Source organism: Myxocyprinus asiaticus, chromosome 31 (assembly GCF_019703515.2).
Source record: "Myxocyprinus asiaticus isolate MX2 ecotype Aquarium Trade chromosome 31, UBuf_Myxa_2, whole genome shotgun sequence".
Taxonomy (NCBI): Eukaryota; Metazoa; Chordata; class Actinopteri; order Cypriniformes; family Catostomidae; genus Myxocyprinus; species Myxocyprinus asiaticus.
In genome coordinates, this window is record NC_059374.1 from 22,699,595 (window position 1) to 22,725,585 (window position 25,991).

General features: G+C 38.5%; 1 protein-coding gene across 2 annotated transcripts in view; it reads right to left on the reverse strand.

Moving 5' to 3' along the window:
* LOC127421778 (sortilin-related receptor-like) overlaps positions 1-25,991 on the reverse strand; it is a 99,036-nt gene that overhangs the window by 61,383 nt on the left and 11,662 nt on the right. For both annotated transcript variants that reach the window (XM_051664911.1, XM_051664912.1), the window contains exons 2-5: positions 19,660-19,776; positions 15,266-15,394; positions 9,353-9,514; positions 8,976-9,043 (exon numbers count right to left, since the gene is read on the reverse strand). In XM_051664911.1, the coding sequence (XP_051520871.1) occupies positions 8,976-9,043; positions 9,353-9,514; positions 15,266-15,394; positions 19,660-19,776 (476 nt within the window). The remainder of the gene's footprint in view (positions 1-8,975; positions 9,044-9,352; positions 9,515-15,265; positions 15,395-19,659; positions 19,777-25,991) is intronic.

A 25,991-nucleotide genomic window follows, 5' to 3' on the forward strand; every position in this document is an offset into this window, starting at 1 on the left:
TCTGGGAGATTATTTTTTTTCTCCCCTTTTCTCCCCAATTTGGAATGCCCAATTCCCAATGCGCTCTGAGTACTCGTGGTGGCGTAGTGACACCTCAATCCGGGTGGCAGAGTTTCTGTGAGGATATTTGCAACCCTACTAGGACATTTTTATCATTCAATAACGATAAACCATTGTTTACAGGAAACTCAGACAGCTTTGTCATGCCAAAGAGGATGCTTACAAAAGTGGGGATAAAATATTGTACAACCAGGCCAGGAACACACTAAGGAAATCAGAGTGGCTAAAATATGTTACTCTGAAAAGCTGAAAAAACAGTTTTCAGCCAATGATCCTGCATCTGTGTGGAAAGGCCTAAAAAGCATCACCAATTACAAGACACCTCCCTCTCGCTCTGTAGAGAGTCAATTAATGGCTGATGAACTGAATGTGTTTTACTTTAGGTTTGAAAAGCCCAGTCTCACACCCCTCCCCTGCTCTGATCTTCACTTCACACACCAACACCTCCTGAAACCCCCCTCCTGCTACTCAATCTGCACTTATGATCTGTGTGGAGGATGTGTGTCAGGTCTTTCGGAAACAAAAGTCTAGGAAAGCTTCAGGCCCAGATGGTGTTTCACCTGCCTGTCTGAAAGTCTGCACTGACCAACTGGCCCCCATCTTCACAAAGATCTTCAACAGATCACTGGAGCAATGTGAAGTTCCCTGCTGCTTCAAACGCTCAACCATCATTCCGGTCCCCAAAAAACCCAAAATCACAGGACTTAATGACTACAGACCTGTCGCTCTCACGTCTGTGGTCATGAAGTCGTTTGAGAGACTGGTTTTAGCCTACCTGAAGGACATCACTGGAGCCCTGCTGGACCCCCTTCAGTTTGCTTACCGAGCAAACATGTCTGTGGATGATGCTGTCAATATGGGACTGCATTACATCCTGCAACACCTCAAAAGACCTGGGACTTATGCAAGGATCCTATTTGTGGACTTCAGTTCAGCCTTCAATACCTTCATGCCTGATCTTCTCTCAACCAAACTGACCCAGCTCTCCGTGCCTACCCCTATCTTTCGATGGATCATCAGCTTTCTGCCAGATAGGCAGCAGCTAGTGAGACTGGGGAAACTCACATCCAGGACCCTCACTATTAGCACTGATGCTCCTCAGGGATATGTTCTCTCTCTACATGAATGACTGCACTGCAAACGACCCCACTGTCAAGCTCCTGAAGTTTGCTGATGACACCATGGTCATCGGCCTCATCCGCGACGAGTCTGCATACAGACGGGACGTTGATCAGCTGGCTGTCTGGTGTGGTCACAACAACCTTGAGCTGAACACGCTCAAAACAAAATGATAGTGGACTTCAGGAGAAATCCCCCCACACCCCTGCCCACCCTCCAAGACCTGTACATCTCCAGAGTGAGGAAACATGCACGTAGAATCACTATGGATCCCATACACCCCGCCCACTCCTTCTTTAAATGGTTGCCCTCTGGCCGGCGCTACAGAGCACGGAGCGCCAGGACATCCAGGCACAAGAACAGTTTTTACCCTCAGGCCATTTTCCTCATGAACAATTAAACTGCCTCAGGACTCCCCCATAGTGCAATAATGTAAATACATATCTCATGTACATTTGTAAATTCACATATTTAATTATATAACTGTACATACCCCTACCTTGCACATACATTACCACTTGCACATGTACATATGCCATTCTGTTATATGTCCTATTATTTGTGTCTATTTATACTCCTACTTTGTTTTATATTCTGTCTCACTGTAATGTTCTGTGTGCACTTGTTTTTCCCATCACCAAAAAAAAAATTCCTTGTGTACATGAGAATACATGGCAATAAAGCTTATTCTGATTACCCTGATTTTCAATCACATGCATCTTGGCATGCTCTCTACCAGTCTTTCACATTGCTGTTGGGTGACTTTATGCCACTCCTGGTGCAATAATTCAAGCAGCTCGGCTTTGTTTGTTGGCTTGTGGCCATCCATCTTCCTCTTGATCACATTCCAGAGGTTTTCAATGGGGTTCCGGTCTGGAGATTGGGCTGGCCATGACAGGGTCTTGATCTGGTGCTCCTCCATCCACACCTTGATTGACCTGGCTGTGTGGCATGGAGCATTGTCCTGCTGGAAAAACCAATCCTCAGAGTTGGGGAACATTGTCAGAGCAGAAGGAAGCAAGTTTTCTTCCTGGATAACCTTGTACATGGCTTGATTCATGTGTCCTTCACAAAGACGAATCTGCCTGATACCAGCCTTGCTGAAGCACCCCCAGATCATCACCAATCCTCCACCTAGTCGTCTAATGGTTAGACGGAAACCCGGAGAGGCCTACAAGCCACAGTATCTCACACCCACTAAGAAATTTGGTGGAGGATCGGTGATGAACTGTTTGGCCTCAATTCCAAGCGTCATGTCTGAAGGAAACCAGACACCGCTCATCACCTGCACAATACCATCCCAACGGTGAAGCATGGTGGTGGTAGCATCATGCTGTGGGTGTGTTTTTCAGCAGCAGGGACTGGGGGACTGGTCAGGGTTGAAGGAAATCTGAACACAAATACAGGGATACAGAGATATCCTTAATGAAAAACTGGTCCAGAGCGCTCAGGACCTCACACTGGGATGAAGGTTCACCTTCCAACAGGACAATGACTCTAAGCACACAGCCAAGACCACGACTGAATGGCTTAGGGACAACTCTGTAAATGTCCATGAGTGGCCAAGCCAGAGCCCGGACTTGAACCCATTCGAACATCTCTAGAAAGACCTGAAAATGGCTGTCCACTGATGGTCCCCATTCAACCTAGCAGAGCTTGAGAGGATCTGCAGAGAAGAATGGCAGAAATCCCCAAATACTCAAACCAGCCCATCTGGCACCAACAATCATGCCACAGTCCCAATCACTGAGATAAAAAAAATTCCCCATTCTGATGGTTGATGTGAACATTAACTGAAACTCCTGACCCCAATCTGCCTGATTTTATGCACTGCAGCCACATGATTGGCTGATTAGATAATTGCATGGATGATTGTTGGTGCCAGATGGGCTGATTTGAGTATTTCTGTAACTGCTGATCTCCTGGGATTTTCATACACAACAGTCTCAAGAATTTACTCCGAATGGTGCCAAAAACAAAAAACATCCAGTGAGGGGTATTTCTGAACTCAAAACTGAGTTCAAGAGCTTGCAAAATAACTTTTTGTGTTATACGATTTTGCATGCGCAGAATTTTGGCACATATATAACTCCATAGGCTATCTTGCCTGTTATCCACCGCGAGGAGGACTAATGAACTGGGGGAGAGAACACGTGCAAGAGAGAGAGAGTGAGTTGGCAAGTGTCAGAGTGTGAGATGCCAGTTTACAGCTTTGTTTATTTCAAGCTGACTGTAGTATTTTACTTTGACAAATCAACACTTAATTTGTTAAATTACATATTAAAATACAACGAAACAAAATCATAGATACTTTTTAAAATATGATTTATTTATTGAAATGTAATTATATAGATGAGTTTATTGTTGATTTATATTTTGCCATTAATGCCAAGTGCTTACTTTCTTTAATATTAATTTTAATTATATTTATCACACATTATACATTTGCACATATACAGTGAAATTCTTTTTTTCCACATATCCCAGCTAAGCTGGGGTCAGAGTGCAGGGTCAGCCATGATACGGCGCCCCTGGAGCAGATAGGGTCAAGGGCCTTGCTCAAGGGCCCAACAGTGGCATCTTGGCGATGCTGGGGCTTGAACCCCCGACCTTCTGATCAGTAATCCAGAGCCTTAACCGCTGAGCCACCACTGCCCACCAGTTTTCGCATATCCCAGAGCGCAGGGTCAGCCATGATACGGCGCCCCTGGAGCAGATGGGGTCAAGGGCCTTGCTCAAGGGCCCAACGGTGGCATCGTAGCGGTGTTGGGGCTTGAACCCCTGACCATCGAGTCAGTAACCCAGAGCCTTACCCGCCAAACCACCACTAATTCACTGAGGTGATATTATTGTTAACTCAGAAGACTGCACACAGTGGAAATGGTAATGTGGAGGATGATTAAAAAATTTCCGTTATCCCATTTAGGTAACGTATTCGTCTAATCAATGGATGTTACAGATAACTTTAGTAATGCATTAAAGTCGCATGAGGGTGCTATGCCCTTTATCGTCCACCAGGTAAAAATCTAAATTCTGATCAAAAAAGTAATAGTGCACCTCTCATCAACAGGTGGAACTACTTGAGGCATCATTCATATCCAAAATCATAGTCCATGGGAAATTTTCGGCACCAATTCAATTGTCCGCCGAGTGAAAATTGCAAGTCCAATAACCTCTCCTTAACACGTGGCACAATTTGAGGCAATGGGTACCTAGCACAACTGGCATCAAAAGTTTAATACTTAGTTTTATACTGTTATGGGTTTTGAAAAACTAGAAACCTGGAAAATAAGATGGTTGTTTGACAATTATAATTAAGGTTGATTAATTAAGGACTAAATTAACCCAGACATAGATTAAGAGAGCTCTATATATAGCCACAGAAAATACACTGGAAGGATTATTGCTGCATTGACAGAGCCAGTCTCCTAGCCTTTGAGTCATTTTTGTCAGAGTGCAGTCTGGGCTTCATCAGGGAAGCATCAATGTCTGACTGTTTCAAATTCAAGAAGCCTGTCTGGACTGCAGCCCACACACTTGAGAATAGTGACTTCTTTCTTATTTATCTCTACAAAGCAGCCACAGAGTGCACAGAGGCTGGCCTATTCTACGCAATAAAGAAAGTGCAAAACTATTTTTTCCTGGCATTGATACATTATTAATGCTTAAAGTTGAAATGTGTCATTTATGCTCCACCAGGGGTGTAACTATATATCGTGCCACGATATATCGGGATACAAAAATGTGTCGGTTTGCATTGTGGGTTTAAAAAATGTATCTCGATATAAATTAGAGTTAGATTTGACCAATTAAACAACAAAAGTTTGAACAATAGAGGGTGTAGTCAGCATAGGCCAATGCATCATGTGTTGGGGTATGATACATGATGCATAATTTCTCTAAAGTCCAACCGAATCAAATTCAGTATCGTGGACTGAACCAAATCATGGGATGAGTGAATCATTACACCCCTATGCGCCACTATAAAAAAAATGTTTTGCGAAAAATGTTTATGAAAATTATGTAAAATTATGACTGTTTTCAACCAGGTTTCACATACACACTCACGTCTTATATTGGTCAGACAAAGAGACAGCCCTGCTACAAAAATCACTCTATTGGCTGAGTCAATGTTGTTGTGTCGGGCTGGTTAGATGAACAGGTGAACAGAATCAAATGAACAGATCATTGTTTTGATGGTGCCACAAAGTGTTTACAACTTTCAAGGAAATCAACCTATAAATGACTTACAGCTGTCTCTATATATTAAGCTGGGATAGGAAAAAGTACTCCAATATATATAAAAAAATACACACTTCACCTTTAAACTGAAACTAAAAACATAACATCTGTAATAGGCTGTAGTTATAACATTCAAATAAGCTCCGGTTTTTCGGTTGGATCATATCCTGGAGCAAAATGTTTATGAACCTGGAGAAAAATAAGCACTGCTCTGTTATTTCTAGTTGCTGCCTGCTTTCGATGCCAGCGCCTGATTGTGTAAGTCGTCAGTAGAAGAGAAGCCAGTTGTCTCTGCACATTTTTTTTCCCAACTTGTATCTGGACTTCAGATCTCATTTTTGTTCACTTTACGCAATGGAATATAAGTCCACTTTTTTTTTTTAAATCACACAATTATTCAGTCAACTTATATATAGTTGTAATTTGTTTAAAAAAAAAAAAAAAAAAAAAAAAACACTAATTATAAATATTATTATATATTAACTTTTAGAATTGTATTTTACAATAATAATATACTGTATATTCAGCCGTGCCATCTTAACTATAAAACCCTCTGACTTTTATTTTGGCTTAATACTCCAGGAAGTGCTTTGAGTGTGTGTACATAGCCTAGTTCACAGTAGTTTAATACACTTCTTATTAAAGATCTGGTGAAATGCTCCTCCGGTGCCATTACTGATGCATGTTATAAGCAAACCAAACTATTAAGCATCTACATCTGAGATGTTGTTCATGTGAAGCTCTAATATATTGCACGTCGCTCTGAGAGCTGAAAACAGCAGTGCATCTTGAAAGCCCAGCGCATGCTACAGTACGAATGTGTGTAAACAGTAGGGGTGTAACGGTTCTCGGTAAAAAAACTAACCGTTCGGTTCGCCAACCACGGTTCGGTAAGCATTTGCTCCACGGTTCATCACTACTTTAATAACACATCTGGATCATACAGTTTGGCGAAGAAATAAAGCGCCAAATAGACATGCGCAGTTGTAACCTCCGCTAATGCACCTGTATGGCTCTGTTGATGGACACACTCCACCTGTGTTTCATGTGGGTCAACTTTCTACAGAGAGAAGCTGTCCTATTAACTGTCAGTATGTTAAATCAGTTGATGACATCACAGTTCTGCACGCGTTAGTTGGCAAAATGGCAAGTGAAGAAAACAAGCCGCAAGACAGAAGCTCCTGCATCATTTAAGCCTCCTGTCTGGAAACTTTTACTTTATGCAGTCAATTACAACAGTGATGGTCATTTACAAAACAGACACTGTTTGCAGACATTTCTCGACACAAGTGCCGTATACTGGTAATACATCAATGTTTGATTAGCTATTTACGTTGACATCACCCGAGAATATATAGCGCGCGGTAGGCCCAGAGGTGCAGGTGAGCCCAAAACTGCACACAGACACACTCCCTTTCGTCTTTAAACAGGCACTCAGTGCTAGTTCGGACAGACATGAAACAAGAACTAAAGCACTTGGGGTGTTCATAGCCAAAGTTATGTTGCCCTTACTCTGTTGATGAAGATGTGGGATTTCCACGCAGGATTAAAATACTCGAGTCGCGTTACGGTATCCATTCTCGTATTCATTTTAATAGCAAGTTTATTTCTTCTATAGTGATATACAGAATCTGAATGTTGAATATACGTTGAGTTGAGTTTAAAATGCACTTTATGTTGATGCATGTAGCGTAATAATGCAGGTATTAAGTTAAAATGTTGAGTTAGTAATTAGAGAATTTTGGTTTTTTTTTAGTTAAGGACCCTAACAACAATTAACCATGGTTTTACTATAGTAATATTGTAGTAGCCATGACTGAAGTAACAATGACTGCTGTCACCATTGTTTTCTTGGCAGAAATCATAATTTTGATACAATTAACCATTGTTTTACAATAGTAATATGGTAGTTTCCATATAGTAATCTCAGTTTTACTATAGTATTGTAGCCATGACAGTAACCATGTTAATTTTGTGGTTACTATGATTTTACTACAAATACCATGGTTAAACTATGGTTACTGTAGTAAAACTATGGTGATTTGTAGTGAAGGCAAATCTCTTGAAGTGTCTGTTACCAAATAGAATATTTTTACTTTGGATTTGGCAGTAATATTTTTTTTCCCCTGAACATAAATACCGAACCGTACCGAAACCATGACCCTAAAACCGTGACAAATTTGAACCATTACACCCCTAGTAAACAGAGCAGCGCGCATTCACTGAAATGCGCTGAACATGCGGACTATATATTTACTTATTAAACGCAGCCTTTTGTGATTCACAAAGCTATCGTTGTCTTCAAGAGACTTTGAATAAAATGCATGAGTCATATGGACTAATTTAATGGTGCTTTTATTGTTCTTTTGTCATTTTTGGGGCTTGACAGTAACAACCATGATTAATACACAGTATCGAATTTGGAACGGGCTTGTTGGATCGATACTCGATCCGGTAAAAAAATGTACCAGGTATCAGATCATTGCATCCCTAGTGAAAAACTAGTGTTATGCACGATTACTTAAAGCAAATGTTTCCGAATAAAAAAAGCCCTAATACAGATGTTCAGGTTCCAAAACCCAGAAAAGAATGAGCACTTTTGAGCCATGGGTTCCCTCTGCATTTTCCTGAAGGGTTTTTATAATGCCAGTTTTGGATTTATGAATAAAATAAGGTGTGTGTGTAAACATTACTCGAACATACGTGGATGTTTAGTTCTATAACAAATTACATACAGTCATACATCAAATGTGAATTTTGAAACTGCATTGAAGCAACACGGTGGCTTCAAATTTCACATTTAAGGCATGAAAGTGTGTAATTTATGTTGTAGAACAAAACGTCCACATATGTTCGAGTAATGTTTACCACAGACCTTATTTTATTCATAAATCCAAAACTGTCATTTTAAAAACCCATAGAAAATTCCAGAGGGAACCCTATGGCAAATAAGCCTTCCGGGTTTGCCTACAAATTGACGTTACAGCTTAACAGCTCTACACACAGTGAAGATGCGTAGATCCTAATATTATCTTCAAAGAGTGTGTCTTACGAACGGCTGAAGGGAAGTCAGGTGGCTGCTCCCAAGTCCTAATGTCTGCCACATGCAACCTCTGACTTTATTTTCAGAAAATATGGTAAATAGTAACAACACTACTAACTCAACTAAATTTTTCAGTACCGTGACAGTAGCTCAGCTGTGTTCAAAAGAGTGCAGATTTTCCAGTAATAAAGCTACTTTTTCCAACATGTAGCAATGTAGTGTGACAAAATGCTACATTGCCATGTTTTGTTATATGTATATCAGTTTGCTTGTTAATGCACACACAGCCAAGCAAATGTAGGCAATTATCAAACATCAATGCATTATCAATGAGTTTGTTCGGATGGTTCATTTAAAAGAACCGTTTCAAAAAATGATTCACCGGTTCCGAATGCGAGTCCCTGCACAGACACCTGTGTGGCATTTTACATCATTCTACCTCTGTGTGTCATTTTGTCAAGCTACAATTTCACAATAGCTTTACCAACGCTGCCTACATCACTGATCTTACCAGAAGTAGGACTTCACATGTTCCTGTATCAACACCCACGTCTCACCAAAGTCATCTGATTTCCACAGCTGCAAAAGAGAAAGAGGGATGAATGATTCCGGAGTCAGCAGTTTCTTTTGTAACATTTAATGATAATTCCACATTTGTCATGAATCAGCTTTTCAAATGAAAATTGTGGCCGGTTACTACATCAAAATATGCTGTTTAATGCAAAATTTAAAAGAGCAAACTCCATTGCCAAAAGCCTAAAATTGACAGTACCATTCATCTTTCAAAAACTGGACACAGTTTACAAAAACTCTGGACACTTTTCTCTAAAGTTATGAAGAAGAGCAGAGGGGGGAAAATATCACAATTGAGAAAATCAGTAATCATACCTGTTTATTTGGGTGTGAACTGACATAACCGAGGACCAGGTTTGGCATCTTACTATGCAGCAGTAAATCTGTGGGCTTGAATGTGATGGAGAAACCCTGGACACTTTTGCAAAAGTCAAAGGTGTTCCACAGGTAACTGTTTGTGGTGTCAGTAAACAGGTACTGGAAAAATAACAGGAGGAAAAAGACATAAACTGTAACTTCAACAAGCATAAAACATTTTAAATTCTGAATAAGTCAACAGCACCACAGAAGCTCTCAAAACTGCTTTTTTCTTGATATACATTGGGGTTCATAAGTCTGGAACCACCTTGAAAATCTGGGATTCAAAACCTAATTTGAATGAGCACAGCTCATTTAAATTAATAACATTATGTCTTAAAATTAACAACAAATATGTAAGATTCTGCAATATTCCTAAGTCAATAATCAAGTAAGAAAGTCACATTGACCATGTTAACTCCTTTGTACAAAAGGTCATATTTCCTTGCACAAGATCTGCTCTCAAATCATGCTGGATAACATGGATCATCAGGTTTTGTACAAACTTGTGGAGTCCATGCCAGCTCGAGTGCATGCCATCATTTAAGCAAAAAAGGGACATACCAAATAAGAAATTTCAGAATTTAGTTCTGAAAATGTAATTCAAATTTTCACTCAACGTGTTATGCTGATATAATTTCTAATGAAAACTATTAAATCAGAAAAATGCAAAATAGAAGTGGATTCACAAGTGGAATCAGACTTTTCAACCCCAATGTATATTCCAGGCAGATAGGCTCCATGAGCATCCCACAAAGTGTTTAAGTATAGTAAAACCCCCTCATGTCAACATATTTTTATGATAATTAATTATTCAGAATTTGCATTTCGGCCATTCTAATCTGCCTCTCTTCTCTTTGATCATTTAATTAAAAGCTTTCCACAGAAAACTTTGTCCTCTCAATGGCCTGGTTATAGAAGCAGGACACTTCCCTCTCCAGATTCAGAAACAATGAGAACTGGGACTGAAACAGAAACTCTCTGCTTAAAAAGAAATCTATTGCTGAACAGAGAAATAAAATGAAAAGGAGAAGGAAAGTGAGAGGGAAGCATATTACGCATGAAGTGTGATCTTCATTACATCACGTACACCATACGGTTCTAAACAGAACTAGTTTTTCTCGTCTGCTTGCCAGTGCAAAACTTGTTGCCACAATGATTGGATGTTGCCTTGGGATAAATCAATGAACAAACAAACAGACCCAGTATGGATATAAAACTTAGTCATCAGGCAGAAAACTCATCATCACAGCTATTTGTGTGCGATTTTATTACTTTATCATGAACAGATTAAAATACTCAATAATAAACTCCACCAGCAGCCTGTCAGCATCTCTGTTAATTATCCCAGCTGCCACAATTGAGATTCAGAAATTTCTCCCACGTGCAGATCAACTGCACGAGTGACTCAGGTAACTCAAAATGTAATTGAGCAGGTCTGTGCTCAAATGAAGAGGTCGTACGTTTTACAAATTACACTCGTAATGCTTAAGCATCAGGTAGCAGCTGCAGTGCCAACCACATCATCAACTCCAGATGGATGGTCACCGTCTGCTGCCGTCAGCCTCTGCAAAGACGCAATGCAGCACTGGCACATCTGCAGCTTTGCACTATAACTCCCATGAGCCTTTGCTCCCCGGAGCGACTTATTAAAGCAAGTAGTTAATGTGGGCACCAAGGGCAACGACCAGTGACGAAGACTGATGCTGCCTTCAAGTGCACCATCAAGAGTTCCTACTTTTAAGTTGATCAGTTGTTACTACGACTTGTCTCGCATTCAAGCCGGAAAAAAAAAAGGTTACAAGTTTAACCCAAACAAATGAAGAATGGCTAAATCTTTTTCTCTGTTGTACAAGTGGATAAGCATAAGTGAATACACCTGCAGCACTTTTACACAACCCACCTGGTTCATTTATGAATGGTACTTACTGAAAGTTATTCATCTGCAAAAACTGCGAAGGTTGAGTCGTTTGTTTTAAGTTGTTAACTAAAAGCTCTGACATTTATAACAAATAAATACTACCGAAATACAGCATTCGAATTTAAAATAACTTCACAAAATCATTCAATATCAACTACTGCAGAGCTGCTTTTTGCCATCTTTCATGTCGACAGGGCCCTTTCAACATCACAACTAGGCAACTTGGGTACTGCTGAAAATTCTGAGTTTCCCGCAGGTAAAAACTAGAGACCGAACGATATGGGATATTTGAGACCGATGCCGATTTTAGAGGGGGGGAATTCACCGATTACCGATATGGTGGCAGATATATTACATTTTTGAGCTGGAATGAAAACACCTTTTCTATGTAGATTGTTCACCGATTTTGCACCGATATGACTATGGAAAGGTACTCAGAAGGCTGCTTTCTTAAATATTTTTATCAAAGAATATTTTACATTATTATTATACATTGTCAACAAATTCTAGAAATGAACACTGAGAAAATAAAGAATAAATAAAAATACAATAAATAGCTAAATAAACATCAGTACTGTTTAGTGTAAGTCAATTGCTGACCATTTAAACAAAGAATAAATTCAAATAAAATAAATAGCTAAATAAACATCAGTAGTACTGTTTAGTATCAGTCAATTGCTGACGATTTTAATACTGCTAGTCAATTATTGGCAGGTTGTAAAACAAGAAGCATTTACACCTGCCGAGACAAGAGATAAACAGCGGCAGCGGTGTTACACCGTATTCTGCTATACAAGTTCAGGGGAAACTTTCAACGGTGGAAAACCAGATTTTTAAATATTACATTTTGTAGAGGCCTGGGTAGCTCAGTGGTAAAGACACTGGCTACCACCTCTGGAGTCCGCTAGTTCGAATCCCAGGGCGTGCTGAGTGACTCCAGCCAGGTCTCCTAAGCAACCAAATTGGCCCGGTTGCTAGGGAGTGTAGAGCCACATGGGGTAACCTCCTCGTGATCGCTATAATGTGGTTCCTTCTCGGTGGGACGCATGGCGAGTTGAGCGTGGTTGCCGCGGTGGATGGCGTGAAGCCTCCACACGCGCTATGTCTCCGTGGCAACGCACTCAACAAGCCATGTGATAAGATGCACGGGTTGACGATCTCATACACGGAGGCAACTGGGATTCGTCCTCCGCCACCCGGACTGAGGCGAATCACTATGCGACCACAAGGACTTAAAAGCACATTGGGAATTGGGCATTCCAAATTGGGAGAAAAAGGGGAAAAATCCAAAAAATAAATAAATAAATAAATAAAAAAATGTATATATATATATATATATATATATATATATATATATATATATATATATATATATATATATATATATTACATTTTGTAAATGCAAAGACTGGAATTGTTCGGTTGAAGGGGGTACCAAACTTCAAAAAAATCCTAAAAAAAAAAAAAAACAGTTTGGTGAATACATGTTTACTCATTAGCTTCCACTCAGCTGACAACAATGAAAGTAGCTACGTGGTTAGCTAGTAGCAATAAGCTCGTTGTCATGGAGAGTTAAAGATGTACATTGTTTGTTTTACTTTCCAACATTACATCTCACCAACTATGTAATAACATAGCATGAAATCAACACTCAACAGACACAATTTGACACCGCACCGTTGTCTGCTGAGCTGCAAAAAGATGCTCTGATGTTTACCTTTCAATCTGCTATATTACTGACTGCACTGACAAACTATAGCTGGCTAACATAACAAACAGATGTGATAAACATGAGTGACATGGTTGTCAGGGACAGGATTAACGTTATATTAGTTAGGGGTCATTGTTTATTAACTTTCCAGTATGTATTTTACAAACTAGTTAGCAACTTGCCGAGAAGACATCGCTTAACTCCGCACTGTCTGCAGAGCCACCGTCAGTTCAGCTCTGTAAACAATGGTGTCAGAGCACGCTCTGCTGGACAAACTACACTATGACACCAATTCTAAAGCACTGTTTTCTGCATTATATGTTCTGAAAAAAGTGTTCATATCTGTGCATATCGGTAAACATATACGGCAATACTGATATATCGGTGAAAGGCTAATATCGGCCGACAGATATATTAGTAAATTTGGCATCTTCTCCCATCTGATTGTCTTAATCCACCGCTCTCTATTTTTTTTCCTCTTCTGGAAAGTCACTCAAATGTAATAGTGGGTTTTTTCTTTTGCTCTTGGTGCAAATGGGTAAGTGAAAATAATATTTGCTGTGATCTCCCATTCACTCCCATTCACCGCTGTCAATAGTTTACCCTGTAATAATTTACTTCCGCGTTACAAAACCCAGAGTGTGAAAAAGGTCTAATCACACTACCCAAATAAAGTTCTGGAATTCTGGGAAATTACATTTCCTTATTAGCAGCAGGAATCTAGCAGACATTTCCAATTTTATTATTATGTAGTGTACATTTATAACATTATGCTTTGTGTTATTTTACCCTGGCATTAGGGCTGGGCGATATGAGGATATATATAGTGGCAACAATATAAAATGTCAATCGATAGACATTTTTTCCAATATTGTGTATATCGCGATATATAATATCTATGTGCGTGGCATGAGCGTATGTATCACTAGGCAGGGCTTTACTTGAAACTGAGTGGGGGAGATGAATTGCAGGCCAGTTAAAGCACCGGTTATTTGCATGCACTGTCAGTGCTGGTTTAGCGCCCAATTCACTAAAGGAATTACGCAGATCAGGCAAAAGCGCAAACGTGCCCACAGACTGTTTAATATTTTAAACCATTTTTATTGATTTCCCAAAAAAAAATAAAAATAAAATACTATATTGTGATATTTATTGTTATGATATAAATTTACTCATATCGTGATATAAGATTTTGGTCATATAGCCCACCCCTACCTGGCACTGATTTAAAAACAGTTACCACAGCTACGTTGGGGTTTCTAATACAGCTGTTGAGGGCTCTTCTGACTGCTGTAATTCACAGCTTTTTATTTATTTCCACTTGTGGAAAGTTGTGGAAATGTAATAGCGGAATTTTTCCTTTGCTGTTAAAGCGGAAGGGTAAGCAAAAATAATATTTGCTGTGGTCTTACATTCACAGCTATAGAATTTTACCCTGCAATAGTTTACTTCCAAAAGCCAGAAATCCAAAAAGAGTCTATTACTGTAATTACGACATAACTCAAAGATTCTACTCTAAATGATTCGTTTCCATGGCAATGCTCATAAACCAAAATGGATCCATATGTGACTTTGTTGTGGATGACAGCAAAACATTTAATCTACATTAATTCACCACTATATTTGCAAAATATTTAAGAACAAAGAATTGCACCAGGTAAGATAATCAATAGTAAATAAATATATATCAAACATATGAAACAAAAAAGTCATATCAAACAAAAATATGTGTAAACTGTCTTTAAATGTGAAGGCAGCGTCCATTCTGGTTTTTACATGACATCACGTTAAGTCAGGGATTTCATAAGATTCTGAGTTCTATGCAGATCTGAACAGCTTTTACAAATCAGAAACTCTTAATTCTGACATGATGTTTATGCACCATAAGCAATCTGAGATAAATAAACTCAATAAACACCAACAGGGTTAACACAATGATTCAACACAAACCAAACAACCATATTCTTCAGAGATTTTGGCTGTTTGTTGAGGCAGTGTGAATTTCTGAATCCACATAAGGCTGTAGCTTGTATTTTTGCTCAGCCCTTGAAGTGGTTCTCTTGGATAACACCATCTGTGGGACTATAAGTGATTGAACTTTTGTAAGGTCACAGCTGCAGATAGCTGGAAAGTGGTCGACGTCACAGAGGTCTTGTATAACCTCGGCTTAAATTCACAAAGACAAGAGAACCCAAGGATGTCACACTTACAGCCATGCTAATTTCTCTTCCATACTCACTCGTTTATTATCAGCAGGGCTGTGGTAGAACTGGGAGATGACCTGTTTCTTGCCCTCCTTATCCCCAGACAGTTGAAATCTTTCTGATATGTGGGTGAAGGTGGTTCCATAGTCATAGGACACATACACCTGTTGAAATAACAACACAAGATTATCAAATTCCCAATCTGATACACAACTATTAAAAAACTGCACAATGTATGACTCTGTAAAAACAAAACCTGCAATTTCTCATTCAGTAAATGTGTGCATGGACATTTTTGTACATAAAACTTGTGTGCGAATGTTTCCAACTCAAGTTTACCTTTGCACTTATTTTTATTTTTATTTAGGGTAAAATGTATTTAATTCAAACCATGCATATGCAGAAATCATAGACTTCAACAATATAAGAACAAGGCTACAAGAACAATTTCATATGTATACGCACCTGTGATGAATCTGGCAATAATTATGCGCGAGAACCTGTTCTGTGCACTTAAGTAAGTACATTTACGCAATTATGTGTGAATGAGACCCAAAGTGTCATTTAGCTCATTTTGAAAACTGAATATGGAGCTTTCTTACGGACTTTCTTCTATCTGCTTTTCTGTAAGAACAGCTCCTTGGTCGAATAAGCTATAATTCCCAGAATGGTGCCATCAGAAATGCACTTCACAGGTGAGCAGATAACAGCTCTAGCACCTGAAAGCATGACTGCAACATTTTATTCTTGCATTTGCATTAGATAATGTTCAGCATAAAAGTCCAACAGTGCAATTATTGCCACAAAGATGGAAAAATAGCATAAAAGGGCACAAGACAATCTTTCCAAGATGTGCAGCGAGTTAGATCGTGTAGGATTTGAGATGATCTAATGAAAGTAAAGGCAATGAAGAACTATGCGAGGCCTTTCATCTGTATGACTCAGAGCGCACTAAAAAGCAAAGCTTTCTGCTCAAGATATTCTTGGATTGGCGCTCTGGAAAAGAACTGATTGGTATCATGCAGCACAGAGTCTGGTCTTAGAAAAATAAACATATATCTAATGCTGCATGAAACAAAAAAACAAAACTTTAAGATATACAGTGGGGTTCAAGAAATCTAGGATTTAAAATTCTACTTTAAACTTGAAAAACAAAATAGAAAATTAACAGTACGTATTAAACAATGTTATTCACGGAACACTTCGCTAATAACATGAAGTGAGGTATCTCACTATGGGAACGCTCCTTTTATACGCATGAAATAAATGGTTCTCGTCAGGATTTATGCGTCATTAAATTATAGAGAATGTAAGTATTATTAATCATTTTCATCTACTGACACACAAATCATGGCTAGTATTTACAGTGATTTTATTGGAAAGTGCTTCACTTCTACAGGTCGATTTTGAAATTTTTTATTAATTTATTGAAACACAAACAAATTAAACCAAAAATATTTCTAAATTCAAATTACACTTCAAACAAAACGAAAATTTAATCAAAATAACGAAGTGGTCAAAAAATCCTAACAAATCCAAATATTTTACTCTCTCCAACTTCTTCCACCGGCCCATTTTGCATTAAAAATCTGTCTACGACAACAGGTGGAAAAATACCAATATTAATTATATCATAAATACAATTGTAAATACAAACATAATAATAACTGAAAAATAAACCATGATCTTAAGATAGTTTAACAAAAATCTAATACATTTTTGTTTCATAAAACGGCTACAACAGTGATTGTCATAATTTGATGTTCCACTATATTTTCAGATTCTGGACATTAACTTTATTACCACCTGCAGCTGAAATCTCCAAACTGAAAATTAGTGGTCAACCGATATGGGTTTTTTAATGGCCGAAGCCAGTGCCGATATCCAGAGAGCAAGGTGGGTGATATATTACACAATTTAATATAGTAAATAACATAAAATTGCTAAAAATGATTAAATCTTATTTAGCACTATATTTACTCAATTTCACACAAAACTTCAACTTTGTAAAAAAGAAACAAATAATAATATTGTATTTTAAATAGTAGAAAGCAGAAATTCTTCTGATTTCTTTTTAGTCATCAAATTTTTGTAATTTAATTGCACATGAAGAAATTGTTAATATATTAGGAAGAAGGAAATAACAGTACACACAGTCGTCTAGCAACAATGGATGGCATATCCATGTTAGCAATCGCAACAAAACAATTGTACATACAGTGCATAGTGACTAAGACATGTACATGTAACACACGTGAAGCGCTTTTACTTTGAAGTTGCACTCACACGCTCGTGCAAATCCAGCATGAGCAGCAATCTCCTGACAGTTTAAACAGCCTGGATCACCTGCTTGGATTGTCACAGATTGACCATCATGATTTGTGAATCAGAGGAACTTTTTATTCTGATCCTTTTGATACTGGCTGAATATGCACTTACATTACATTTTACATTTATGCATTTGGCAGACGCTTTTATCCAAAGCGACTTACAGTGCCCTTATTACAGGGACAATCCCCCTGGAACAACCTGGAGTTAAGTGCCTTACTCAAGGACACAATGGTGGTGGCTGTGGGGATTGAACCAACAACCTTTTGCTTACCAGTTCAGTGCTTTAGCCCACTACACCACCACCACTCCATATGCACTTCAGAGGAAGATATTAGATGAGCATTCGACAGGAAGAAAACGCTGGATTTTCGTGAGGTTTGTGAATTACATCTGTTCAATTGAGATACAGTATCTGCATATTTGCAGACGGTATATAATAGAAATTTTATTGATATTTGCCTTTTATCCTTAGAAAATAAAGTTAAAATTTACAGGGAACTGCTGAAGAGAGACTGTTAGAATAAATGCTTTAGAGGTAGATAAATGAGCGCTGCACAGGATGCTGGATCTGCTAAAGTTTTGTGAGGTTTATTTATTACATCTGTTTAAACGAGATATTCGCATATTTGCAGATAGTATATGATATACATTTTATTGATAATTGACTTTATATCATTAGACAAGACACTTAAAAGTTACAGGGTACTGTTGAGAGAGGGAGAATGAAACAGGCAAGCACTTTAACATTATGAGCTCAAACACATCTGCTGTGGCTCTGATCTGTGGACCGTTTAAATAAGACTGTGTTGCACACACATTATCTATTATTGTAGTAACATGATGGCACGTAACAACAAAACAAACTGTGACTGGTCGTTTACATGTCTCAGTTGCTTCACATGCAAGCAGGTGATTTTCAGCGCCCTCAAGAAACAAATCGGGGAAACGGAAAAATTTATCAGCCGATGCGATGCCGATATATCAGTCGCCCACTACTGACAATGCAGGAACTGAGTTTGGACTTTGCGCTGAGATAAAATGTGCTTTTGAAACGTCTTGAAACAATTTCTTAGGAAAATAGCAAATTGCACTTTGCGCCACTTTAATACCATACATTACATCCACAGTAGCGCAAACACTCACACTCACCGCCACTTGCATTTGTGCTGGCACAAAAACTGCGCTTAGAATAAGTGATCTCACGAAAATAGGACAAGACATAACGCACAGTAAAACTTCGTGGACATATGAAAATAGAGCCCTAGGTCTGTCAAAAAAAAATTGACAGACCAATCGCTGCAGCAATCAAGGAGGCCCACCTCCCCAATATAAACCACAGCTACCTGCAGCTGCCTTATTCACCACAAATCTCTTCTATGTGTGGACTGCAGGAATGGCAGTGATGTGAGATTCCTCACTTCAATTTTTCCAAAAAAATGGGTTACGTGACTAACCTTACGTTCTCTTTCTAACATTCATTTGGTATCTCACTATGGGATATACTAGATAGGCCTGTTGCGATTATTGAAAAATCATTATGAGATAACCGCGATTATTGTGCATTTATTGTGCATTCCAATCGCATTTTACCGTCCAAATAAGGGAATTTTAAGCTAATATATAAAAGCCATGAATGGCACATTAGTATCTTATTCAAAACAAATAAAATGTCATAGTGTTTCCAAACTTCTGAATGGCTGTGTTAGATTCTGCACTATTCAGTATAAAGATTCACACTTTTGAACACCATTTTAATTTCCAATACTTTTCCATGACTTTTCCAGACATTCTTAATTACTGCATATGGGTTTTTAAATATAATTTAAAAGATAGACCTAGATAGAGATAGCATGCACAAATACCTATTTCTGGCTGATTAAATACTTTAGAGCTGCACATAAAAAAAAAAATCACTATAAAAATTTAAATGACTTTAAGATCATGCTAATTTTAATTATATTTCCTGATATTTCCAGGTTTTCCATGACTGTGGGAAACATGGATTGTGGTAGACATTCCAGATGAAACAATCTAGGATAAACGGGGCAAAAAAATAGTCAAAAGAAGTCAATACTCAACACAAAAACTTTATACTCACAGAGCTGGTCTTGGGGTCTGTGGCACCAACACTGTCTCTTGCTAACGCTACTATAACATCACTCTTCTCCCCGGCCCAGTGGACGACCATCTGATTATGAGAGTCATTCAGGTTGGCCTGCAAATGCAAAACAATATGATAAGCACCTCTCTCTAAATACAGTTGACTGACTGTCAGTTTAGTTTGATGTATATATTCTGCCATTGTCTGTCAAGAATATAGCTCTACACAGAACAAATCAATTTTAAATGACATAACAGTGTATCAGGATTGGCTTGAAGCTTATTTAACAGTTTCTGCATCTCCCACCAGTCATATTGAATTACTATTATTAACTAAAATGAATTTATATTTGACATTCCCTGTAGCATGTGGTGGAAACGTGTGTGTATCAATGCCAACAGACTAACAACATTCTACATGAAAACAAGACAAAATCACACACACAGACAGCAAAATCGAGCTGAGCTAGACCACAGCGGCATGAAAACCAAAACTATGGGATGCAGTGTCCCAATCTGATCTGCAGAACAAGGAATGCGTGTAATCTCTTCATGTCCACCCCCTCCCACACACTAACAGCTCATCTCATCTTTAATTCAAACTTCTGCAGGAGAACCATGGGATCCTCAGTTCTTCTTTTAAATGTTCTGTCAGAAATAAAAGAGATCATGCAGAACATTGTCTTTGTAATGTAACAACAAACTCAAACACCTCTTTTTGTCTTTGTCAAAAGAAGACTGCTGTGGTTCACTAGCAATCAATATGTTTACTTGCTCAACATTAGCATGGTCAACTACTCAGGGCTTGAAAGGTAAATACCACATTACAGATGTAAATGTGATGTAATTTGTTCTAGGTTAAAATACTTTTCCTATCCTAATTTAAAGTGCACAAACAACTATAAGAAAGCCATTTGTAGGTTGATTTCCCCTGAAAAAAAAAAAAAAAAAAAGTGGCCCTTTGGCGCCATCAAAACAACGCTGTTTGTTTAAGCACCTGACCAGCCTGACTGGCTCAACCAATGATGGGATGGTCCGGGATCTGGAGTGTTCAGGAAACCTGTTTGAAAACAATCATTCAGTACGTTTACATGCACTTTAAACATAGATAATGTGACTGTAGCTCGGCTTCGTCCAGCATGTATTCAATTATTCTCAGCGTTGTGTGCATGCTCCGAATGCACACACAACGTGTATTTAACCCGGAAGTCAAACGCAACAAAAACAAGGTGATAGTATCATGGCTAACTCTAGGAATGTACATTTTTTGATGGATGAGGAGACGACATTCATGTAGTTACATGAATCAACCTGTTCTGTGAGGACATTTTTGATTGTGAGGACCTTTTGGGTGGTCCTCACAAGGGAAATGGCATATTAAATGATGTTTTTTTGAAAATGTAAAAATGCAAAAAGGTTTCTGTGAGGGTTAGGTTTAGGGGTAGGGTTAGGGGATACAATATATAGTTTGTACAGTATAAAAATAATTATGTCTCTGGAGGGTCCTCACAAGTATAGCAAAACCAATGTGTGTGTGTGTTTTAGTTAGTTATAAAGAAAATATTTCAGTATGTCATGGGCTCAGTAAAAAAGAAAGTATTGATATTGGTTTGGATAAGTTGTTTGTTGTTTTGACAGAATGAACAGTGACTCTGCCTCAAACTACCTCATCTTGAATAGTCATATTTTAATTCACCATGACACGGCAGTAAATCTCCCTGCCTTTTAGGCATGTTTGGCAAGCAGCGTGCAGACCTACAGACTTACTACAGACTTAAGGAGACTGACAGAGCCATTAAGAAAACTTACTGTAGTGATTTTAAATATAGCCTTAAAACACTAAGTTTGCTTTCACTCTATTCATTAAACTTGATAGCTGTATAATCCATAGTTTTCCCAAAGAGTATGGCATTTTTTCTTCTGTGGAACACAAACAATTATATTTTGCTGGAGATCCGATGTGAATATAGATATATTGGATATACATAGATATACAATGCAAGTCAATAGGGTCCAACATTTCCAAGCTCAAAAAAGGAAACAAAGGCAGCATAAAGGTAATCCATATGACACATGTGGTTTAATCCATGTCTTCTGAAAAGATTTGATCGATTTTAAGTGATAAACCAAAATGTAACTCCTTTTTCTCTATACATTTTTACATCTTGACTCTCCTTGGCATGATCATAATTTGAAGCTCGATTCCACTTCACGAAGCGCAGAGCGAACATACGTGTCCAGTTGACATGCACTGTATTGATATATACAGTATATTCACATTATATCTCCTTCAAAATAAATTTGTTTGTGTTCTGCAGAAAAAAGAACGTTTTACGAGTTTGAGACAGCACAAGTGTGAGTAAAAGATGAGAGAATTATCCTTTTTGAGTGAACAATTCATCTAAATAGCTTAAGGAAGTGTGTTAGATGTGAACATGTAGCAGTGTAACAATGACTTGGTTTTTCTTAGATTTTTTGTACTAAACTTTACAAGTGCATTTTAAATTCTACTCAAAATAGAAGTAACTTTAATTTTAGTATACCACGCAAGTTAAATTCTGTTCTTTACTACTTTACTAGCACTTTGATGACTAAGGTTTGAGGTGAAAATGTTTGAAATTTTGATTGAAAAAGTGTGACCAAACGTACTCACTGTTAATTATTAAGATACTATGATATCAACTAAGACAGCAGTTTACTTATCTGACAAGTTTTGATATTTCTTCAAAAGAGCACAAAGTGACTGATACAATCTCCAATTATCTCTTTAGCATAGAGAGGAGGGCTTTTAAGTTGTACTTCAAATGCTACATCAAATGTTTTTGTTGACTGTCAACTACAGCTGATTAGTCACTAAAACAAATCCACATCCTCACCATCTAATAGGATGTGTACCAGAGATTTTCCCACAACTGTGCCAACAAACACTGTGACAGAGCAAATGGTTGCAACCTGATCCATCTTACCCTGCCAAACTCTTAGTGCAAGAAGCCAGACTCTTAAGGCCTTTCCACTCCAAAATTGAATTTTCACTGCTATTTCTCGCTGCAATTTCTCACCGATATTAACATTTTGAATAGAAACAATGGATTCCTATTGAGCCATTTACACCTGGAGGAAACATTTGCGTGCCAACAAAGCGAGGTTTTCTTTTTACAGTAAGAGTGTAGATTTTTGTTTCTTTGCCCGGCGATGAAATGCCCTGACCAATAAAATATTAGTTTTGGATCACGTGTCAGGAGCCACTGCATTTACCAAAACCAGCGCAATTGGTGGTGCTAACTGCTAAAGCACAGAAAGCTGTTTTAACTTACGACATTAAATGCGAGAATAACTCAAAGAAGAAATCCTGAACCAGCAGTGAGGACATGAATTTTATTTGCATCAAATGCCGTAAAACTGAAACATTTTTCTTCTCATATGGGTTCTCTTAACAATATAAATTATATTGCTGCATCACCACCTTGCATACCCTTTAAAAACTAAAAACTCTGATCTTACGTGGATTGTCATCATAATGTATTCCATATTGCTGCATTTTTTGCTTTGGCATTAAATCTTACAGTTGAAGTCAGAAGTTTACATACACCTTAGCCAAACACATTTAAATTCAGTTTTTCACAATTCCTAAAATTTAAACAGAGAAAATATTCCCTCTCTTAGGCCAGTTAGGATCACTATTTTAAGAATGTGAGAATTATTTATTTCAGATTTTATTTCTTTCATCACATTCCCAGTGGGTCAGAAGTTTACATACACTTTTGTTTAACTTGGGTCAAACATTTTGGGTAGCCTTCCACAAGCTTCTCACAATAAGTTGCTGATATTTGGCCCATTCCTCCAGACAGAACTGGTGTAACAGTGTCAGGTTTGTATGCCTCCTTGCTCGCACATGCTTTTTCAGTTCTGTCCACAAATTTCTATTGGATTGAGGTCAGGGCTTTGTGATGGCCACTCCAATACCTTGACTTTGTTGTCCTTAAGCCATTTTGCCACAACTTTGGAGGTATGCTTGGGGTCATTGTCCATTTGGAAGACCCATTTGCGACTGAGCTTTAACTTCCTGGCTAATGTCTTGAGATGTTACTTCAATATATCCACATAATTTTCCTTCCTCATGATAACATCTATTTTGTGAAGTGCACCAGTCCCTCCTGCAGCAAAGCACCCCCACAATATGATGCTGCCACCCCCATGCTTCACGGTTGGGATGGTGTTTTTTCGGCTTGCAAGCCTCACCTTTTTTCCTCCATACATAACAATGGTCATTATGGCCAAACAGTTAAATTTTTTGTTTCATCAGACCAGAGGACATTTCTCAAAAAAGTAAGATCTTTGTCCCCATGTGCACTTGCAAACTGTTTTGGAGCAGTGGCTTCTTCCTTGCTGATCAGCCTTTGAGGTTATGTCAATACAGGATTGTTTTACTGTGGATATAGATACTTGTCTACCCGTTTCCTCCAGTATCTTCACAAGGTCCTTTGCTGTTGTTCTGGGATTGATTTGCACTTTTTGCACCAAACTACGTTCATCTCTAGGAGACAGAATGAGTCTCCCTCCTGAGCGGTACGATGGCTGCGTGGTCCCATGGTGTTTATACTTGCGTACTATTGTTTGTACAGATGAACATGCTATCTTCAGGCATTTGGAAATTGGATGAACCAGACTTGTGGAGGTCCACAATTTTTTTTTCTGAGGATTTGGCTGATTTCTTTTGATTTTCCCATGATGTCAAGCAAAGAGGCACTGAGTTTGAAGGTAGGCCTTAAACTAGATTTGTGCTCAGAGTTTGCATACCCTGGCAGAAACTGTAAAATTTTGGCATTGATTTTGAAAATATGACTGATCATGCAAAAAAAACTGTCTTTTATTTAAGGATAGTGATCATATGAAGCCATTTATTATCACATAGTTGTTTGGCTCCTTTTTAAATCATAATGGTAACAGAAATCACCCAAATGGCCCTGATCAAAAGTTTACATACCCTTGAATGTTTGGCCTTATTACAGACACACAAGGTGAAACACACAGGTTTAAATGGCAATTAAAGTTTAATTTCCCATACCTGTGGCTTTTTAAATTGCAATTAGTGTCTGTGTATAAATAGTCAATGAGTTTGTTAGGTCTCACGTGGATGCACTGAGCAGGCTAGATACTGAGCCATGGGGAGCAGAAAAGAACTGTTAAAAGACCTGCGTAACAAGGTAATGGAACTTTATAAAGATGGAAAAGGATATAAAAAGATATCCAAAGCCTTGAAATTACCAGTCAGTACAGTTCAATCACTTATTAAGAAGTGGAAAATTCAGGGATCTCTTGATACCAAGCCAAGGTCAGGTAGACCAAGAAAGATTTCAGCCACAACTGCCAGAAGAATTGTTCGGGATACAAAGAAAAACCCACAGGTAACCTCAGGAGAAATACAGGCTGCTCTGGAAAAAGCACAATACAACGATACTGAGCTGCATGGTCAAGTTGCTAGAAAGAAGCCTTTACTGCACTAATGCCACAAAAAAGCCAGGTTACAATATGCCCGACAACACCTTGACAAGCCTCACAGCTTCTGGCACACTGTAATTTGGAGTGACGAGACCAAAATAGAGCTTTATGGTCACAACCATAAGCGCTATGTTTGGAGAGGGGTCAACAAGGCCTATAGTGAAAGAATACCATCCCCACTGTGAAGCATGGTGGTGTCTCACTGATGTTTTGGGGGTGTGTGAGCCCTTAAGGCACGGGGAATCTTGTGAAAATTGATGGCAAGATGAATGCAGCATGTTATCAGAAAATACTGGCAGACAATTTGCATTTTTCTGCATGAAAGCTGCGCTTGGGACGCTCTTGGACTTTCCAGCACGACAATGACCCTAAGCACAAGGCCAAGTTGACCCTCCAGTGGTTACAGCAGAAAAAGGTGAAGGTTCTGGAGTGGCCATCACAGTCTCCTGACCTTAATATCATCGAGCCACTCTGGGAAGATCTAAAACGTGCGGTTCATGCAAGACGACCAAAGGCTTTGCGTGACCTGGAGGCAATTTTCCAAGACAAATGGGCAGCTATACCACCTGCAAGAATTTGGGGCCTCATAGACAACTATTACAAAAGACTGCACACTGTCATTGATGCTAAAGGGGGCAATACACAGTATTAAGAACAAGGGTATGCAGACTTTTGATCAGCGGTTGTTGCCATGTTTTGTTTTATGATTGTTATAACCTATAGTTGAATATGAATCCCATAAAAAATAAAAGAAATGTGTTTTGCCTGCTCACTCATGTTTTCTTTAAAAATGGTACATATATTACCAATTCTCCAAGGGTATGCAAACTT